Genomic DNA, 17,241 nt, shown 5'->3' with positions numbered 1-17,241 from the left:
GAACACGAGGGAAGATCACAGGGGAAAGGGGTAAAGTTGGCGGCGACCACATGGGATGGACTCGTTTGTTAATGAAATATCACCCAGGCTTCTGATGTTATCTAACAAGGCTCCGGGATTTGAGGATCAAAGCCTGGAGCAGACCCATTAGCTCATCTGGGCAGGGCGTCTGCGTGACATGATCCAGAGGACATCCCAGGACCTTCCAGCCGGCAGGATAAAGCTTGGGTGGCTTGGCCAGGTCCCGGCGGAGAACCGCTGCTTCGTGTCGGGCGTCGCTTCCGTAACTAAGCTTCCTTGTGGGGTGACCTATTTCTCTGGAACGGGCCCAGTTTTGGGTCCAGCCCCACTCCCTGCTCTGCCTTTCCCCGTGCCTCGTAGGAAAGTGAGGCAGATGGGAATGAGATTCCTGAATGAGGTTGGGGCAACCTGGTACAGCCTATCCCAGGTGGAAGCTGTCCTAGGATGAAGCCAAGCTCCAGGAGCCCAGGTGAGACAGCGCTGAGCATCTCTTCCCTGCTAAAATTCCAGCTTTGCGGCTCTTTTTTAGGGAGCAGCACACCAGCAGTGACCCCTTTTCCAGGCCTTGTCCCACGGGATGGCCTGTGCCAGTTTCCATAGGGGTTGGGGGTTGCTCCCCACCACGTGCAGCCCTTTGGCTGTGGGAATTATCCAAAAACACAAATGGGGAAGACTGGGATGGGGATGGGGGTGATGGCCACAGATATTCCAAGAAACTTTCTTCGTGGGATTGGGAGCAGCTGCTGCACAAGGATGTCCTTTCCACCATCATTTTGGATTTGGTCGTGTCGAGTCCAGTCCTCTGGAGGAGGGAGATGAACCTGCCACTGCACCATGATGGGGTTTGGGGTTATTTTGGGAGTGAAATCTTGGCTAGGTGGGCGTGAATCCCATCGGGAGAGGCGCTGGAAGAGATCCCACCTCTTCCAGCCCATCCCACCTCATCCAGCGCATCCCACCGGGGTCTCCTTGGATGGAGTGCAGAGATCTGGGCAGGGGGGCAACCCAAGGGACCTGGATTTCGCAGGGTGGATGGGAGACAGGAATGTGGGCACAGGGCACTGTGGATGTGGATCTGAGCCTCCTCCCAGTGTTACCTGGAACCCACGTGAGCTGAATGTGCCCAAAAAGAGCGTCTCTGGCGCAGGTTTGGGATGAGGCAGACATCCCGCTGGGCCTGGCTGCTTGGGCATGTCCCAGGACCTTGGGAAGGTGAAATCCTGCTCTTGTTTCGGTCCAAGTGTTGATGTCAAGCTGGATGAGCTCCAAGGTGAATGAGTATAAGAGGCACGGATTACTTATATTTGTCTTTTTATGGGTTAGACTTTATTTTAAGACGAGCTGAAGTTGGTGCCTCAAGGGGAAAAGCACTATTTAACGAAATCGAGAAATAAAAAGGCCACACAGTTCCAAACTATTCCCTCTCCTTTCCCAGCTCAGCTGCAGGGGCTGTTTAGTTTTGGTTTTAAGGAAGGGCTTTGTTCCTCAGAAAACTCTTCCTCTTTGAACCAAATCTGAATCCAGCTGTGCTTGGAGTCCTCCGGCTCTCTGGGCTCCAGCTGCTCCAGAGATGTTATTTTAATTTGCTTTTGATGAATATTTTAGTGCTGCCAATAGCCCTGGAGACTTTGAACTCATGTGTCAGCCCAGAGCTCACCTGTTTGCCGGGAGCCTTTGTACAGAGGAAAAAAAACACATCAAAGGAGAAGAAAGAGTGAACGTCACTGGTGAGAAGCAATTTGGGGAGAGCAAAGATCTTTATGACCCAAAAATCCTCGTTGGAGTGTCAAAATTGGGAGGCAACGAGGCAGGAAGGTGGCACAAGGGGTACCATCTTCTCAGCAGGGTCGCAGCAGTGCTGCTGCACTTTGTTGTCAGGTCTCCATGGCGCGCCTCAGGAATCCACAGTGACTCGGTGGGAGCCAAGTCATAATGGGATGTGATGTGTGACCTCAGAGCAGAGCCTCGGTGGCTTGGGGTCACCAGCACAGATGATCCAGGGACCCAGAATAGGGAGGAAGGTGCCCTGGAGGCTCCCTCAATGGGACCGTGCTGTGAGGGGGGAAAGGAGGATCTCCATCAGGGATCAGTTGAAGACCTCAAGCAAGGTGAGATCCCAGCCTGGAGACTCCCAGGGAGGTGGAATGAGGAATGTCCAGCCAGGTGGACAAGGCAACAATAACCTGGGTCCACTGAGGAACTTGCAGAAAGGGATGTGGTGGCCTGGAAACCCTGTAAACCGAGGCACTTGTAGGAAAAGGAGACAAGGAAATGGGACCTTCCTTGGGTGGTCCTGGCACCTTCTGAAAGTGAAGATGGTGCCAAAGGGACTGCGGCTATTTAGGCTGCGAGCGAAGTATCTGTGCTGGGTGTAGCTGCAAGAAGTCTGGCACAAGAAAAAGAGGCATCTGAGGCTGTGCTGCAGGAAAAGTTTATTTAGGGAAAAGAATGAGTAGACAGGAGCAGTGAGTGGAAGGGATCCAATGCCGGGTTCAAGTAGGGCGACCATCAGCCGAGGTGCTTTGATTGCAGGAGCTGTGGCCAGAGCCCAGAGCTGGTGGTGTCAGGGGTGGTGCTGAGGGTCCTCAGCAGATGTAGCCACCCCTCCTGCCATAGCAGCCCAGGCCTCCCAGCCCGTAGCCAAAGCCGCGGCCGTAGCCAAGGCCGTAGCCAAAGCCACCAAATCCACCAGAGATGGGCTGTCCCTGGGCACTGAGCTCACTGCCCAGAGCAGCCGAGGAGGTGGATCCGACGGCGGTGTTCTGGGGGAAGGAGGTCATGATGGGTCCTGGCAGGGTGACCAGCACAGGGGAAGGGTCGATGATGACGCGGGAATCCTGGCACTGCAGGGCACAGGGCTCGTTGCAGCTGTTGGCCAGCGGGGTGGGTCCGCAGGTGGATCCGCAGAGGGTGTTGCAGGCCATGGGTGTGGTGTGGAGGGTGCCTGGAAGAGAAGGGGTCAGGTAGGACAGGGGTGTAGGGGTGTGAGGGGCAGTGATGCAATAGATTGATGCAATGTGGAGGCTGTTGTGGGGCTGTGGAGCTGCTGAGGCTGGGGCTGAACTGGCTGGAAGAGAGGGGCCAGGGCTGCAGGAGCAGGAGGGTCAGGGGCTTGAGACTCACCTGGTTGTCTGCAGGAGCAGAAGGCTTCAGGAGAAGTGTGTGAGGGAGAGACGCTGTGGATCGGCTTTTATGCTGGTTCTGGAGGGGTGGGTCAACCTTGTCCAATGGCTTTGGGGCATTTTGGAGGCCTCGTGAGTGCTGAGCTGGGGAGTTTTTGCTCCCCACAACTCTGCAGTGTCATGTCCTGCGCTTGAGGCCATGACTTTGGCGGCAACTTTTAAATGCAAGTATTAGAGACCAAAGGCTGCTATTGAAGTTGTTTGTCTATGAGGGCTGAAGACGTGACCAAAAGTTTGGAGAGGTGGGATGTCATAGTCGTGGCAGTGATGTGCTGTGGTTTTGTGGGTTTGTGGTGAAGAGAGACCTTGTTCCCCCACAGCCACGTCAGCCTCGTGTCCGTCTGACCTTGGTGTCAGCTTTCAAGTGAGAGTTGGTATTTGGGAGGATTTTTTTGGAAGATGCGTGTCAGAGAAACCAGAATATACAACAAAAGCCTAAGAAAAACATGGGTGTCATCAGTGAGGTCATTCTGTGGCACTCGTATGGTTTATATTTTTTTGTGGGTGTGTTGTGAAGAGGGGCCCCAATTCCACCGCAGCCATGTCAGGCTGGTGTGGGCTTTGCAGCTGTGCTGTGCATGAGGAGCTGCCCCTTCCATCGTGGCCATTCCTCCTTTAAAGTGTGAGTGTTGGAAACCCAAGGCTGGTGTTGATGGAGCGTGTCAGTGGGGACTGAAGACGTGACCAAGATTTGGGAGCAAGGATGTCATCAGTGAGGTCATCCTGTGGAACTCATGGTTTTGGGTTTGTGGGTGTGTGGTGAAGAGGGGCCCCAAACTATCTGAGGTGTGTCAGGCTGGTCTGGGCTTTGCACCTGTGCCAGGTGTGAGCACCTGGACTCTTCCATTCCTTCTGGGCAGTTGCAGAGTTGCCCCTTCAGCAAGGTGGGTGGTGATGGAGTGTCTGAGGCCACACTTGTCTGAACCACCAGTCAGAAGGACCTCGAGACTAAGGGTTAAAGGAATCTCCCAAAGTTCATCAAGGCAAAGGTGAAGTTCTGCATAAGGAGAGGAAAACTGCACTTGACCCTGGATAATGGTGGGGACTGAGATTCTGGAAAGTGACTTTTGTGATCAGGATCCTGCTGATGGTGCTGATTGAGATCAGAGTGACCAGCAGGTTGCAGTGGGGGATGACTTCAGTGGGGTGTCACCAGTGTCCAAGGCAGAGTTCTGGAAATTGTTGCCATGAAATTGTGAGAGGTGGCCCTTCCTCTCTTTAGAGCACTGGGCAAATTCGATGTGGGTGGTGTGGACAGTTCTGGGCACGAGATGAGAAGAACAAGGGGATATTGGACATTGAGCAGTTGAGGGCCACTAGACACTTCAATTTCTGGCAGAACTTTACTAGAGGAGAGACTGAGAGAGCTGGGACTATGAAGAGACAAGGCTGGGCAGGGGGTGTCAGCAGTGTGTGGGAGCCCAGCTGTTGTCAGCACTGCACACATGAAAGGAATAGGGCATGTGCAAAAATGAGAGAATAGATGGAATTCCATGTGCAAAGGAAGGAAGAATTTTTCAGTGTGCGTGGAAGGTCTCAGAGTGTAAGAGACAATGTGGTCTCTCTCCTTGGAGGTCCAAAAGTGAACTGGCCATAGTCCTGGAAATCCTGCTGGGCTGCCTGAGGAAGAGGCATGGAAGCATTGGCATTCAGGAGTTCCTGCCCAAGTGCATGATGTTATTCCTCTGTTCATGGGGAGGACTCGAGAGTGCTGCTGGGAAGAGAATTTTTCAAGTCTATGTTTGGGTAGAGTGACTTTGGCACAGCAGTGCCCAGGAGAGAATTGTTGTGTCAAAGTCTTTGGTAGATCAGGTGATGGCCATGTGTCATGTTCTGGAAGGTTCACCCTCTCCCCTATTTCCCATGTCAGCATTAGTTTTTACAGGTGGGGTCATATTTGTTAAGAAATGTCCTTTACTCCCTTTCCATCCAACATAATATTTGAGTGCTGGTATTGAAAATGGTGGGGATGTGAGACCATTGGATTTCAAAACAAAGAGTCAGCAACTCAGGTTGCGATGCAAGAAAAATTTATTGAAGTGAAATACTGATGAGAAGGAAGAAGCTGAAGGAATCAGGCGTGAGGTACAAGTAGAGAGACCACCAGCTGAGCTGCTTTGCTTGCAGGAGCTGTTGCCAGAGGCCAGAGCTGGTGGTGTCAGGGGTGGTGCTGAGGGCCCTCAGCAGATGTAGCCACCCCTCCTGCCATAGCAGCCCAGGCCTCCCAGCCCGTAGCCAAGGCCAAGACCAAATCCAAATCCACCAGAGATGGGCTGTCCCTGGGCACTGAGCTCAGTGCCCAGAGCAGCCGAGGAGGTGGATCCGACGGCGGTGTTCTGGGGGAAGGAGGTCATGATGGGTCCTGGCAGGGTGACCAGCACAGGGGAAGGGTTGATGATGACGTGGGAATCCTGGCACTGCAGGGCACAGGGCTCGTTGCAGCTGTTGGCCAGCGGGGTGGGTCCGCAGGTGGATCCGCAGCGGGTGTTGCAGGCCATGGGTGCGGTGTGGAGGGTGCCTGGAAAGGAAGGGATGAGGCAAGAGAGGGATTTCGGAGCATATGCGGCAGTGATGCTGGAGGGTGAAAGAGTTTGAAGGCTGTTGTGGGGATGTGGGGAGGTGTGAGGGCTGCTGAGGCTGGGGCTGAGTGTGCTGGAAGAGTGGGGCCAAGGGTGCAGGAGCAGAAGGGTCAGGGGCTTGAGACTCACCTGGTTGTCTGCAGGAACAGGAGAAGGTGTCAGGAGAAGTGTGTGAGGGAGAGAGGCTCTGGGCCAGCTTTTATTCTGGTTCTGGAGGGTGGGACAGCTTTGTCCCTTGGCCTTGGGGCATTTTGCTGGCCAGAGTTCCCGGCTGGCTCAGAGTTGTGAGTCCGGAGGTGGGGGAGTGTTTTCCATCCCACAACTCTGCAGTGTCATGTCCTAATTTAGTGTCATTGTCTGTCTGACCTTGTCAGCAGAGAGTGTTAGTGGCCAAATACTGTGGATGAAGATGTTTTTTGTGGAGAACTGTGGATGTGACCTGAGCTTTGGAGAGTGATGTGTGATCACTGAAGTCAGCCCCTGGCCCTCAAGAGCTGTGGTGTGTGGATGTCTTGTGGTGAGGATCCTCATTCCCCCACAGCCATGTCAGGCTCATTTGGGCTTTGCAGCTCTTCTGGGGGTGAAGTTGTCTACTTGCAATAGATACTCTTCCCTCCCTGTCCTGTTGCCAACATTCTAGACCTGTCTATATGCCAGGCCTTTCCTGCTGGATTTGGGAGAACAATCCCTGTGACGCCTCTCCTCCTGTCCAATGTCTTGTGTTGGTTCATCCGTAGCGCTCGTCTCAGCTGGGCTCAGCAAGGTCACACTCTGGGGTCCCATGGCTGGGCTCTGAGTGAAACCAAAAAAGGAAAACGGGTTCAGGAAAAGAAGAAGAAGGCCTGAGAGGAGCAGGTGTAGGAACTGCAGACATTCACTTTTCAGAAAAATAGCATCAAACTGGAAACTCTCTGGAGGTACCATATATAGAGTTATCGTATCTCTTTTATCAGACAGAGTCTTGCAAGTCATGGGGGGGGAGAGTATTCCTCCCCACAACTCTTCCCTGTCTTGTCTGCTGAGGCCATGTCCATCTGACCTTGGTGTCAGCTTTATTGTGAGACTTGGCATTTGGGAGCATTGGTATAGAGGATGTGTGTCAGAGAAACCAGAATATACAACAAAAGCCCAAGGAAAATATGGGTGTCATCGGTGAGGTCATTTGGTGGCACTTTTGTGCTTTAGTTTATGGGTGTGTTTTGAAGAGGGGCCCAATTCCACCACAGCCATGTCAGGATGGTGTGGGCTTTGCAGCTGTGCTGTGCATGAGGAGCTGCCCCTTCCATCGTGGTCATTCCTCCTTTAAAGTGTGAGTGTTGGAAACCCAAGGCTGGTGTTGATGGAGCGTGTCAGTGGGGACTGAAGACATGACCAAGATTTGGGAGCAAGGATGTCATCATTGACGTCATCCTGTAGAACTCATGGTTTTGGGTTTGTGGGTGTGTTGTGAAGAGGGGCCCCAAACTATCTCAGGTGTGTCAGGCTGGTCTGGGCTTTGCACCAGTGCCAGGTGTGAGCACCTGGACTCTTCCATTCCTTCTGGGCAGTTGCAGAGTTGCCCCTTCAGCAAGGTGGGAGGTGATGGAGTGTCTGAGGCCACACTTGTCTGAACCACCAGTCAGAAGGACCTTGAGACTAAGGGTTAGAGGAATCTCCCAAAGTTCATCAAGGCAAAGGTGAAGTTCTGCATAAGGAGAGGAAAACTGCACTTGGCCCAGGATAATGGTGGGGACTGAGATTCTGGAAAGTGACTTTTGTGATCAGGATCCTGCTGATGGTGCTGATTGAGATCAGAGTGACCAGCAGGTTGCAGTGGGGGATGACTTCAGTGGGGTGTCACCAGTGTCCAAGGCAGAGTTGTGGAAATTGTTGCCATGAAATTGTGAGAGGTGGCCCTTCCCCTCTTTAGAGCACTGGGCAGATTCAATGTGGGTGGTGTGGACAGTTCTGGCCTCGAGACGAGAAGAACAAGGGGACAGTGGACATTGAGCAGTTGAGGGTCACTAGACACTTCAATTTCTGGCAGAACTTTACTAGAGGAGAGACTGAGAGAGCTGGGACTATGAAGACACAAGGCTGGGCAGGGGGTGTCAGCACTGTGTGGGAGCCCAGCTGTTGTCAGCACTGCACACATGAAAGGAATCGGGCATGTGCAAAAATGAGAGAATAGATGGAATTCCATGTGCAAAGGAGGGAAGAATTTTCAGTGTGCGTGGAAGGTCTCAGAGTGTAAGAGACAATGTGGTCTCTCTCCTTGGAGGTCCAAAAGTCAACTGGCCATAGTCCTGGAAATCCTGCTGGGCTGCCTGAGGAAGAGGAATGGATGCATTGGCATTCAGGAGTTCCTGCCCAAGTGCATGATGTTATTCCTCTGTTCATGGGGAGGACTCGAGAGTGCTGCTGGGAAGAGAATTTTTCAAGTCTATGTCTGGGTAGAATGACTTTGGCACAGCAGTGCCCAGGAGAGAATTGTTGTGTCAAAGCCTTTGGTAGATCAGATGATGGCCATGTGTCATGTTTGGGAAGTTTCCCCCTCTCCCCTATTTCCCATGTCAGCGTTAGTTTTTACTGGTGGGGTCATATTTGTTAAGAAATGTCCTTTACTCCCTTTCCATCCAACATAATATTTGAGTGCTGGCATTGAATATGGTGGGGATGTGAGACCATTGGATTCCAAAACCAAGAGGCAGCAACTCAGGTTGTGATGCAAGAAAAATTTATTGAAGTGAAATACTGATGAGAAGGAAGAAGCTGAAGGAATCAGGCGTGAGGTACAAGTAGAGAGACCATCAGCTGAGCTGCTTTGCTTGCAGGAGCTTTTGCCAGAAGCCAGAGCTGGTGGTGTCAGGGGTGGTGCTGAGGGCCCTCAGCAGATGTAGCCACCCCTCCTGCCATAGCAGCCCAGGCCTCCCAGCCCGTAGCCATAGCCAAGGCCAAAGCCAAATCCACCAGAGATGGGCTGTCCCTGGGCACTGAGCTCACTGCCCACGGCAGCCGAGGAGGTGGATCCGACGGCGGTGTTCTGGGGGAAGGAGGTCATGATGGGTCCTGGCAGGGTGACCAGCACAGGGGAAGGGTTGATGATGACGTGGGAATCCTGGCACTGCAGGGCACAGGGCTCGTTGCAGCTGTTGGCCAGCGGGGTGGGTCCGCAGGTGGATCCGCAGAGGGTGTTGCAGGCCATGGGTGTGGAGTGGAGGGTCCTGGAAGAGAAGCGATGAGGCAGGAGAGGGATTTCGGAGCATATGCGGCAGTGATGCTGGAGGGTGAAGGAGTTTGGAGGCTGTTGTGGGGATGTGGGTAGGTGTGAGGGCTGCTGAGGCTGGGACTGAGTGTGCTGGAAGAGTGGGGCCAAGGGTGCAGGAGCAGAAGGGTCAGGGGAATGAGACTCACCTGGTTGTCTGCAGGAGCAGGAGGAGAAGGTGTCAGGAGAAGTGTGTGAGGGAGAGAGGCTCTGGGCCGGCTTTTATTCTGGTTCTGGGGGGTGGGACAGCTTTGTCCCTTGGCCTTGGGGCATTTTGCTGGCCACAGTTCCTGGTTGGCTCAGAGCTGTGAGTCCGGAGGTGGGGGAGTGTTTTCCATCCCACAACTCTGCAGTGTCATGTCCTAATTTAGTGTCATTGTCTGTCTGACCTTGTCAGCAGAGAGTGTTAGTGGCCAAATACTGTGGATGAAGATGTTTTTTTGTGGAGAACTCTGGATGTGACCTGAGCTTTGGAGAGTGGTGTGTGATCACTGAAGTCAGCCCCTGACCCTGTTGTCCTGTGGTTTGTGGATGTCTTGTGGTGAGGAACCTCATTCCCCCACAGCCCTGTCAGGCTCATCTGGGCTTTGCAGCTCTTCTGGGTGTGAAGTTGTCCACTTGCATTACATACTCTTCCCTCCCTGTCCTGTTGCCAACATTCTAGACCTGTCTATATGCCAGGCCTTTCCTGCTGGCTTTGGGAGAACAATCCCTGTGACGCCTCTCCTCCTGTTCAATGTCTTGTGTTGGTTCATCCATAGCGCTCGTCTCAGCTGGGCCCAGCAAGGTCACACTCTGGGGTCCCATGGCTGGGCTCTGAGTGAAACCAAAAAAGGAAAACGGGTTCAGGAAAAGAAGAAGAAGGCCTGAGAGGAGCAGTTGTAGGAACTGCAGACATTCACTTTTCAGAAAAATAGCATCAAACTGGAAACTCTCTGGAGATACCATATATAGAGTTATCATATCTCTTTTATCAGACAGGGCTTTGCAAGTCATGAGGGGGGCAGAGTATTCCTCTCCAGAACTCTTCCCTGTCTTGTCTGCTGAGGCCATGTCCATCTGACCTTGGTGTCAGCTTTATTGTGAGACTTGGCATTTGGGAGCATTGGTATAGAGGATGTGTGTCAGAGAAACCAGAATATACAACAAAAGCCCAAGGAAAATATGGGTGTCATCAGTGAGGTCATTTTGTGGCACTTTTGTGCTTTAGTTTGTGGGTGTGTTGTGAAGAGGGGCCTCAATTCCACCACAGCCATGTCAGGCTGGTGTGGGCTTTGCAGCTGTGCTGTGCATGAGGAGCTGCCCCTTCCATCGTGGTCATTCCTCCTTTAAAGTGTGAGTGTTGGAAACCCAAGGCTGGTGTTGATGGAGCGTGTCAGTGGGGACTGAAGACATGACCAAGATTTGGGAGCAAGGATGTCATCATTGACGTCATCCTGTAGAACTCATGGTTTTGGGTTTGTGGGTGTGTTGTGAAGAGGGGCTCCAAACTATCTGAGGTGTGTCAGGCTGGTCTGGGCTTTGCACCAGTGCCAGGTGTGAGCACCTGGACTCTTCCATTCCTTCTGGGCAGTTGCAGAGTTGCCCCTTCAGCAAGGTGGGAGGTGATGGAGTGTCTGAGGCCACACTTGTCTGAACCACCAGTCAGAAGGACCTTGAGACTAAGGGTTAGAGGAATCTCCCAAAGTTCATCAAGGCAAAGGTGAAGTTCTGCATAAGGAGAGGAAAACTGCACTTGGCCCAGGATAATGGTGGGGACTGAGATTCTGGAAAGTGACTTTTGTGATCAGGATCCTGCTGATGGTGCTGATTGAGATCAGAGTGACCAGCAGGTTGCAGTGGGGGATGACTTCAGTGGGGTGTCACCAGTGTCCAAGGCAGAGTTGTGGAAATTGTTGCCATGAAATTGTGAGAGGTGGCCCTTCCCCTCTTTAGAGCACTGGGCAGATTCAATGTGGGTGGTGTGGACAGTTCTGGCCTCGAGACGAGAAGAACAAGGGGACAGTGGACATTGAGCAGTTGAGGGTCACTAGACACTTCAATTTCTGGCAGAACTTTACTAGAGGAGAGACTGAGAGAGCTGGGACTATGAAGACACAAGGCTGGGCAGGGGGTGTCAGCACTGTGTGGGAGCCCAGCTGTTGTCAGCACTGCACACATGAAAGGAATCGGGCATGTGCAAAAATGAGAGAATAGATGGAATTCCATGTGCAAAGGAGGGAAGAATTTTCAGTGTGCATGGAAGGTCTCAGAGTGTAAGAGACAATGTGGTCTCTCTCCTTGGAGGTCCAAAAGTGAACTGGCCATAGTCCTGGAAATCCTGCTGGGCTGCCTGAGGAAGAGGCATGGAAGCATTGGCATTCAGGAGTTCCTGCCCAAGTGCATGATGTTATTCCTCTGTTCATGGGGAGGACTCGAGAGTGCTGCTGGGAAGAGAATTTTTCAAGTCTATGTCTGGGTAGAATGACTTTGGCACAGCAGTGCCCAGGAGAGAATTGTTGTGTCAAAGCCTTTGGTAGATCAGATGATGGCCATGTGTCATGTTTGGGAAGTTTCCCCCTCTCCCCTATTTCCCATGTCAGCGTTAGTTTTTACTGGTGGGGTCATATTTGTTAAGAAATGTCCTTTACTCCCTTTCCATCCAACATAATATTTGAGTGCTGGCATTGAATATGGTGGGGATGTGAGACCATTGGATTCCAAAACCAAGAGGCAGCAACTCAGGTTGTGATGCAAGAAAAATTTATTGAAGTGAAATACTGATGAGAAGGAAGAAGCTGAAGGAATCAGGCATGAGGTACAAGTAGAGAGACCATCAGCTGAGGTGCTTTGCTTGCAGGAGCTTTTGCCAGAAGCCAGAGCTGGTGGTGTCAGGGGTGGTGCTGAGGGTCCTCAGCAGATGTAGCCACCCCTCCTGCCATAGCAGCCCAGGCCTCCCAGCCCGTAGCCATAGCCAAGGCCAAAGCCAAAGCCACCAGAGATGGGCTGTCCCTGGGCACTGAGCTCAGTGCCCAGAGCAGCCGAGGAGGTGGATCCGACGGCGGTGTTCTGGGGGAAGGAGGTCATGATGGGTCCTGGCAGGGTGACCAGCACAGGGGAAGGGTTGATGATGACGCTGGAGTTCTGGCACTGCAGGGCACAGGGCTCGTTGCAGCTGTTGGCCAGCGGGGTGGGTCCACAGGTGGATCCGCAGCGGGTGTTGCAGGCCATGGGTGCGGAGTGGAGGGTGCCTGGAAAGGAAGGGATGAGGCAGGAGATGGATTTCGTACCATATGCGGCAGTGATGCTGGAGGGTGAAAGAGTTTGGAGGCTGTTGTGGGGATGTGGGGAGGTGTGAGGGCTGCTGAGGCTGGGGCTGAGTGTGCTGGAAGAGTGGGGCCAAGGGTGCAGGAGCAGAAGGGTCAGGGGAATGAGACTCACCTGGTTGTCAGCAGGAGCAGGAGGAGAAGGTGTCAGGAGAAGTGTGTGAGGGAGAGAGGCTCTGGGCCGGCTTTTATTCTGGTTCTGGAGGGTGGGACAGCTTTGTCCCTTGGCCTTGGGGCATTTTGCTGGCCACAGTTCCTGGTTGGCTCAGAGTTGTGAGTCCGGAGGTGGGGGAGTGTTTTCCATCCCACAACTCTGCAGTGTCATGTCCTAATTTAGTGTCATTCTCTGTCTGACCTTGTCGGCAGCTAGTGTTAGTGACCAAATACTGTGGATGAAGATATTTTTTTGTGGAGAACTCTGGATGTGACCTGAGCTTTGGAGAGTGGGGTGTGATCACTGAAATCAGCCCCTGACCCTGTTGTCCTGTGGTTTGTGGATGTCTTGTGGTGAGGAACCTCATTCCCCCACAGCCATGTCAGGCTCATCTGAGCTTTGCAGCTCTTCTGGGTGTGAAGTTGTCCACTTGCATTACATACTCTTCCCTCCCTGTCCTGTTGCCAACATTCTAGACCTGTCTATATGCCAGGCCTTTCCTGCTGGATTTGGGAGAACAATCCCTGTGACGCCTCTCCTCCTGTTCAATGTCTTGTGTTGGTTCATCCATAGCGCTCGTCTCAGCTGGGCCCAGCAAGGTCACACTCTGGGGTCCCATGGCTGGGCTCTGAGTGAAACCAAAAAAGGAAAACGGGTTCAGGAAAAGAAGAAGAAGGCCTGAGAGGAGCAGTTGTAGGAACTGCAGACATTCACTTTTCAGAAAAATAGCATCACACTGGAAACTCTCTGGAGATACCATATATAGAGTTATCATATCTCTTTTATAAGACAGAGCCTTGCAAGTCATGAGGGGGGCAGAGTATTCCTCCCCACAACTCTTCCCTGTCTTGTCTCCTGAGGCCATGTCCATCTGACCTTGGTGTCAGCTTTATTGTGAGACTGGGTATTTGGAGCATTGGTATAGAGGATGTGTGTCAGAGAAACCAGAATATACAACAAAAGCCCAAGGAAAATATGGGTGTCATCGGTGAGGTCATTTGGTGGCACTTTTGTGCTTTAGTTTGTGGGTGTGTTGTGAAGAGGGGCCCCAATTCCACCGCAGCCATGTCAGGCTTGTGTGGGCTTTGCAGCTGTGCTGTGCATGAGGAGCTGCCCCTTCCATTGTGGTCATTCCTCCTTTAAAGTGTGAGTGTTGGAAACCCAAGGCTGGTGTTGATGGAGCGTGTCAATGTGGACTGAAGATGTGACCAAGATTTGGGAGCAAGAATGTCATCATTGAGGTCATCCTGTGGAACTCATGGTTTTGGGTTTGTGGGTGTGTGGTGAAGTGGGGCCCCAAACTATCTGAGGTGTGTCAGGCTGGTCTGGGCTTTGCACCAGTGCCAGGTGTGAGCACCTGGACTCTTCCATTCCTTCTGGGCAGTTGCAGAGTTGCCCCTTCAGCAAGGTGGGTGGTGATGGAGTGTCTGAGGCCACACTTGTCTGAACCACCAGTCAGAAGGACCTCGAGACTAAGGGTTAGAGGAATCTCCCAAAGTTCATCAAGGCAAAGGTGAAGTTCTGCATAAGGAGAGGAAAACTGCACTTGGCCCAGGATAATGGTGGGGACTGAGATTCTGGAAAGTGACTTTTGTGATCAGGATCCTGCTGATGGTGCTGATTGCGATGAGAGTGACCAGCAGGTTGCAGTGGGGGATGACTTCAGTGGGGTGTCACCAGTGTCCAAGGCAGAGTTGTGGAAATTGTTGCCATGAAATTGTGAGAGGTGGCCCTTCCTCTCTTTAGAGCACTGGGCAGATTCGATGTGGGTGGTGTGGACAGTTCTGGCCTCGAGACGAGAAGAACAAGGGGATATTGGACATTGTGCAGTTGAGGGTCACTAGACACTTCAATTTCTGGCAGAACTTTACTAGAGGAGAGACTGAGAGAGCTGGGACTATGAAGACACAAGGCTGGGCAGGGGGTGTCAGCAGTGTGTGGGAGTCCAGCTGTTGTCAGCACTGCACACATGAAAGGAATAGGGCATGTGCAAAAATGAGAGAATAGATGGAATTCCATGTGCAAAGGAAGGAAGAATTTTTCAGTGTGCATGGAAGGTCTCAGAGTGTAAGAGACAATGTGGTCTCTCTCCTTGGAGGTCCAAAAGTGAACTGGCCATAGTCCTGGAAATCCTGCTGGGCTGCCTGAGGAAGAGGCATGGAAGCATTGGCATTCAGGAGTTCCTGCTCAAGTGCATGATGTTATTCCTCTGTTCATGGGGAGGACTCGAGAGTGCGGCAGGGAAGAGAATTTTTCAAGTCTATGTCTGGGTAGAATGACTTTGGCACAGCAGTGCCCAGGAGAGAATTGTTGTGTCAAAGCCTTTGGTAGATCAGGTGATGGCCGTGTGTCATGTTTGGGAAGTTTCCCCCTCTCCCCTATTTCCCATGTCAGCGTTAGTTGTTACAGGTGGGGTCATATTTGTTAAGAAATGTCCTTTACTCCCTTTCCATTCAACATAATATTTGAGTGCTGGTATTGAATAGGGGGAGTGTATGAGACCATTGGAATTCAAAACCAAGAGTCAGCAACTGAGGTTGTGATGCAAGAAAAATTTATTGAAGTGAAATACTGATGAGAAGGAAGAAGCTGAAGGAATCAGGCGTGAGGTACAAGTAGAGAGACCATCAGCTGAGCTGCTTTGCTTGCAGGAGCTTTTGCCAGAGGCCAGAGCTGGTGGTGTCAGGGGTGGTGCTGATGGCCCTTAGCAGATGTAGCCACCCCTCCTGCCATAGCAGCCCAGGCCTCCCAGCCCGTAGCCATAGCCAAAGCCAAATCCACCAGAGATGGGCTGTCCCTGGGCACTGAGCTCACTGCCCAGAGCAGCCGAGGAGGTGGATCCGACGGCGGTGTTCTGGGGGAAGGAGGTCATGATGGGTCCTGGCAGGGTGACCAGCACAGGGGAAGGGTTGATGATGACGCGGGAATCCTGGCACTGCAGGGCACAGGGCTCGTTGCAGCTGTTGGCCAGCGGGGTGGGTCCGCAGGGCTGGCAGAGGGTGTTGCAGGCCATTGGTGTGGAGTGGAGGGTGCCTGGAAAGGAAGGGATGAGGCAGGAGAGGGATTTTGGAGCATGTAGGGCAGTGATGCTGAAGGGTGAAGGAGTTTGGAGGCTGTTGTGGGGATGTGGGGAGGTGTGAGGGCTGCTGAGGCTGGGGCTGAGTGTGCTGGAGGAGTGGGGCCAAGGGTGCAGGAGCAGAAGGGTCAGGGGAATGAGACTCACCTGGTTGTCTGCAGGAGCAGGAGGAGAAGGTGTCAGGAGAAGTGTGTGAGGGAGAGAGGCTCTGGGCCGGCTTTTATTCTGGTTCTGGAGAGGTGGGACAGCTTTGTCCCTTGGCCTTGGGGCATTTTGCTGGCCAGAGTTCCCGGCTGGCTCAGAGTTGTGAGTCCGGAGGTGGGGGAGTGTTTTCCATCCCACAACTCTGCAGTGTCATGTCCTAATTTAATGTCATTGTCTGTCTGACCTTGTCAGCAGAGAGTGTTAGTGGCCAAATACTGTGGATGAAGATGTTTTTTTGTGGAGAACTCTGGATGTGACCTGAGCTTTGGAGAGTGGTGTGTGATCACTGAAGTCAGCCCCTGGCCCTCAAGAGCTGTGGTGTGTGGATGTCTTGTGGTGAGGAACCTCATTCCCCCACAGCCCTGTCAGGCTCATCTGGGCTTTGCAGCTCTTCTGGGTGTGAAGTTGTCCACTTGCATTACATACTCTTCCTTCCCTGTCCTGTTGCCAACATTCTAGACCTGTCTATATGCCAGGCCTTTCCTGCTGGCTTTGGGAGAACAATCCCTGTGACGCCTCTCCTCCTGTTCAATGTCTTGTGTTGGTTCATCCGTAGCGCTCGTCTCAGCTGGGCCCAGCAAGGTCACACTCTGGGGTCCCATGGCTGGGCTCTGAGTGAAACCAAAAAAGGAAAACGGGTTCAGTAAAAGAAGAAGAAGGCCTGAGAGGAGCAGTTGTAGGAACTGCAGACATTCACTTTTCAGAAAAATAGCATCAAACTGGAAACTCTCTGGAGGTACCATATGTAGACTTATCATATCTCTTTTATCAGACAGAGCCTTGCAAGTCATGAGGGGGGCAGAGTATTCCTCCCCACAGCTCTTCCCTGTCTTGTCTGCTGAGGCCATGTCCATCTGACCTTGGTGTCAGCTTTATTGTGAGACTTGGCATTTGGGAGCATTGGTATAGAGGATGTGTGTCAGAGAAACCAGAATATACAACAAAAGCCCAAGGAAAATATGGGTGTCATCGGTGAGGTCATTTGGTGGCACTTTTGTGCTTTAGTTTGTGGGTGTGTTTTGAAGAGGGGCCCCAATTCCACCGCAGCCATGTCAGGCTGGTGTGGGCTTTGCAGCTGTGCTGTGCATGAGGAGCTGCCCCTTCCATCGTGGTCATTCCTCCTTTAAAGTGTGAGTGTTGGAAACCCAAGGCTGGTGTTGATGGAGCGTGTCAGTGGGGACTGAAGATTTGACCAAGATTTTGGCAGTGTGGTGTCATCATTGAGGTCATCCTGTAGAACTCATGGTTTTGGGTTTGTGGGTGTGTGGTGAAGTGGGGCCCCAAACTATCTCAGGTGTGTCAGGCTGGTCTGGGTTTTGCACCTGTGCCAGGTGTGAGCACCTGGACTCTTCCATTCCTTCTGGGCCACTGCAGAGTTGCCCCTTCAGCAAGGTGGGTGGTGATGGAGTGTCTGAGGCCACACTTGTCTGAACCACCAGTCAGAAGGACCTCGAGACTAAGGGTTAGAGGAATCTC

The 17,241-nt window shown here is 52.5% G+C and overlaps 2 protein-coding genes and 3 pseudogenes across 2 annotated transcripts; all 5 read right to left on the bottom strand.

Annotated features, from left to right (window-relative positions):
* Window positions 1-2,606: 2,606 nt before the first annotated feature.
* Window positions 2,607-2,945, bottom strand: LOC144246693 (feather beta keratin-like). Its single transcript, XM_077784923.1, has one exon. The coding sequence runs from the start codon at window positions 2,943-2,945 to the stop codon at window positions 2,607-2,609; it is 339 nt and encodes a 112-aa protein (XP_077641049.1).
* Window positions 2,946-5,383: 2,438 nt separating this feature from the next.
* Window positions 5,384-5,701, bottom strand: LOC144245942 (feather beta keratin-like). The gene has a single exon (XM_077781549.1). It carries the CDS (start codon window positions 5,699-5,701, stop codon window positions 5,384-5,386), a length of 318 nt encoding a protein of 105 aa, XP_077637675.1.
* Window positions 5,702-8,648: 2,947 nt separating this feature from the next.
* Window positions 8,649-8,966, bottom strand: LOC144246672 (feather beta keratin pseudogene; annotated as a pseudogene).
* A 2,952-nt stretch (window positions 8,967-11,918) lies between these two features.
* LOC144245941 (feather keratin pseudogene) lies at window positions 11,919-12,236 on the bottom strand (annotated as a pseudogene).
* Window positions 12,237-15,189: 2,953 nt separating this feature from the next.
* LOC144246648 (feather beta keratin pseudogene) lies at window positions 15,190-15,498 on the bottom strand (annotated as a pseudogene).
* Between the last annotated feature and the right edge of the window lie 1,743 nt (window positions 15,499-17,241).

The sequence above is a fragment of the Lonchura striata genome, chromosome 1 (assembly GCF_046129695.1).
Source record: "Lonchura striata isolate bLonStr1 chromosome 1, bLonStr1.mat, whole genome shotgun sequence".
NCBI classification, from domain to species: Eukaryota; Metazoa; Chordata; class Aves; order Passeriformes; family Estrildidae; genus Lonchura; species Lonchura striata.
Note: the sequence above shows the minus strand (reverse complement) of the source record. Positions and strands in the feature narration are given on the sequence as shown.

Coding starts and splice junctions, on each gene's coding strand:
- LOC144245942 (XM_077781549.1), bottom strand. CDS start 5,701: ATGGCCTGCAACACCCGCTGCGGATCCACCTGCGGACCCACCCCGCTG.
- LOC144246693 (XM_077784923.1), bottom strand. CDS start 2,945: ATGGCCTGCAACACCCTCTGCGGATCCACCTGCGGACCCACCCCGCTG.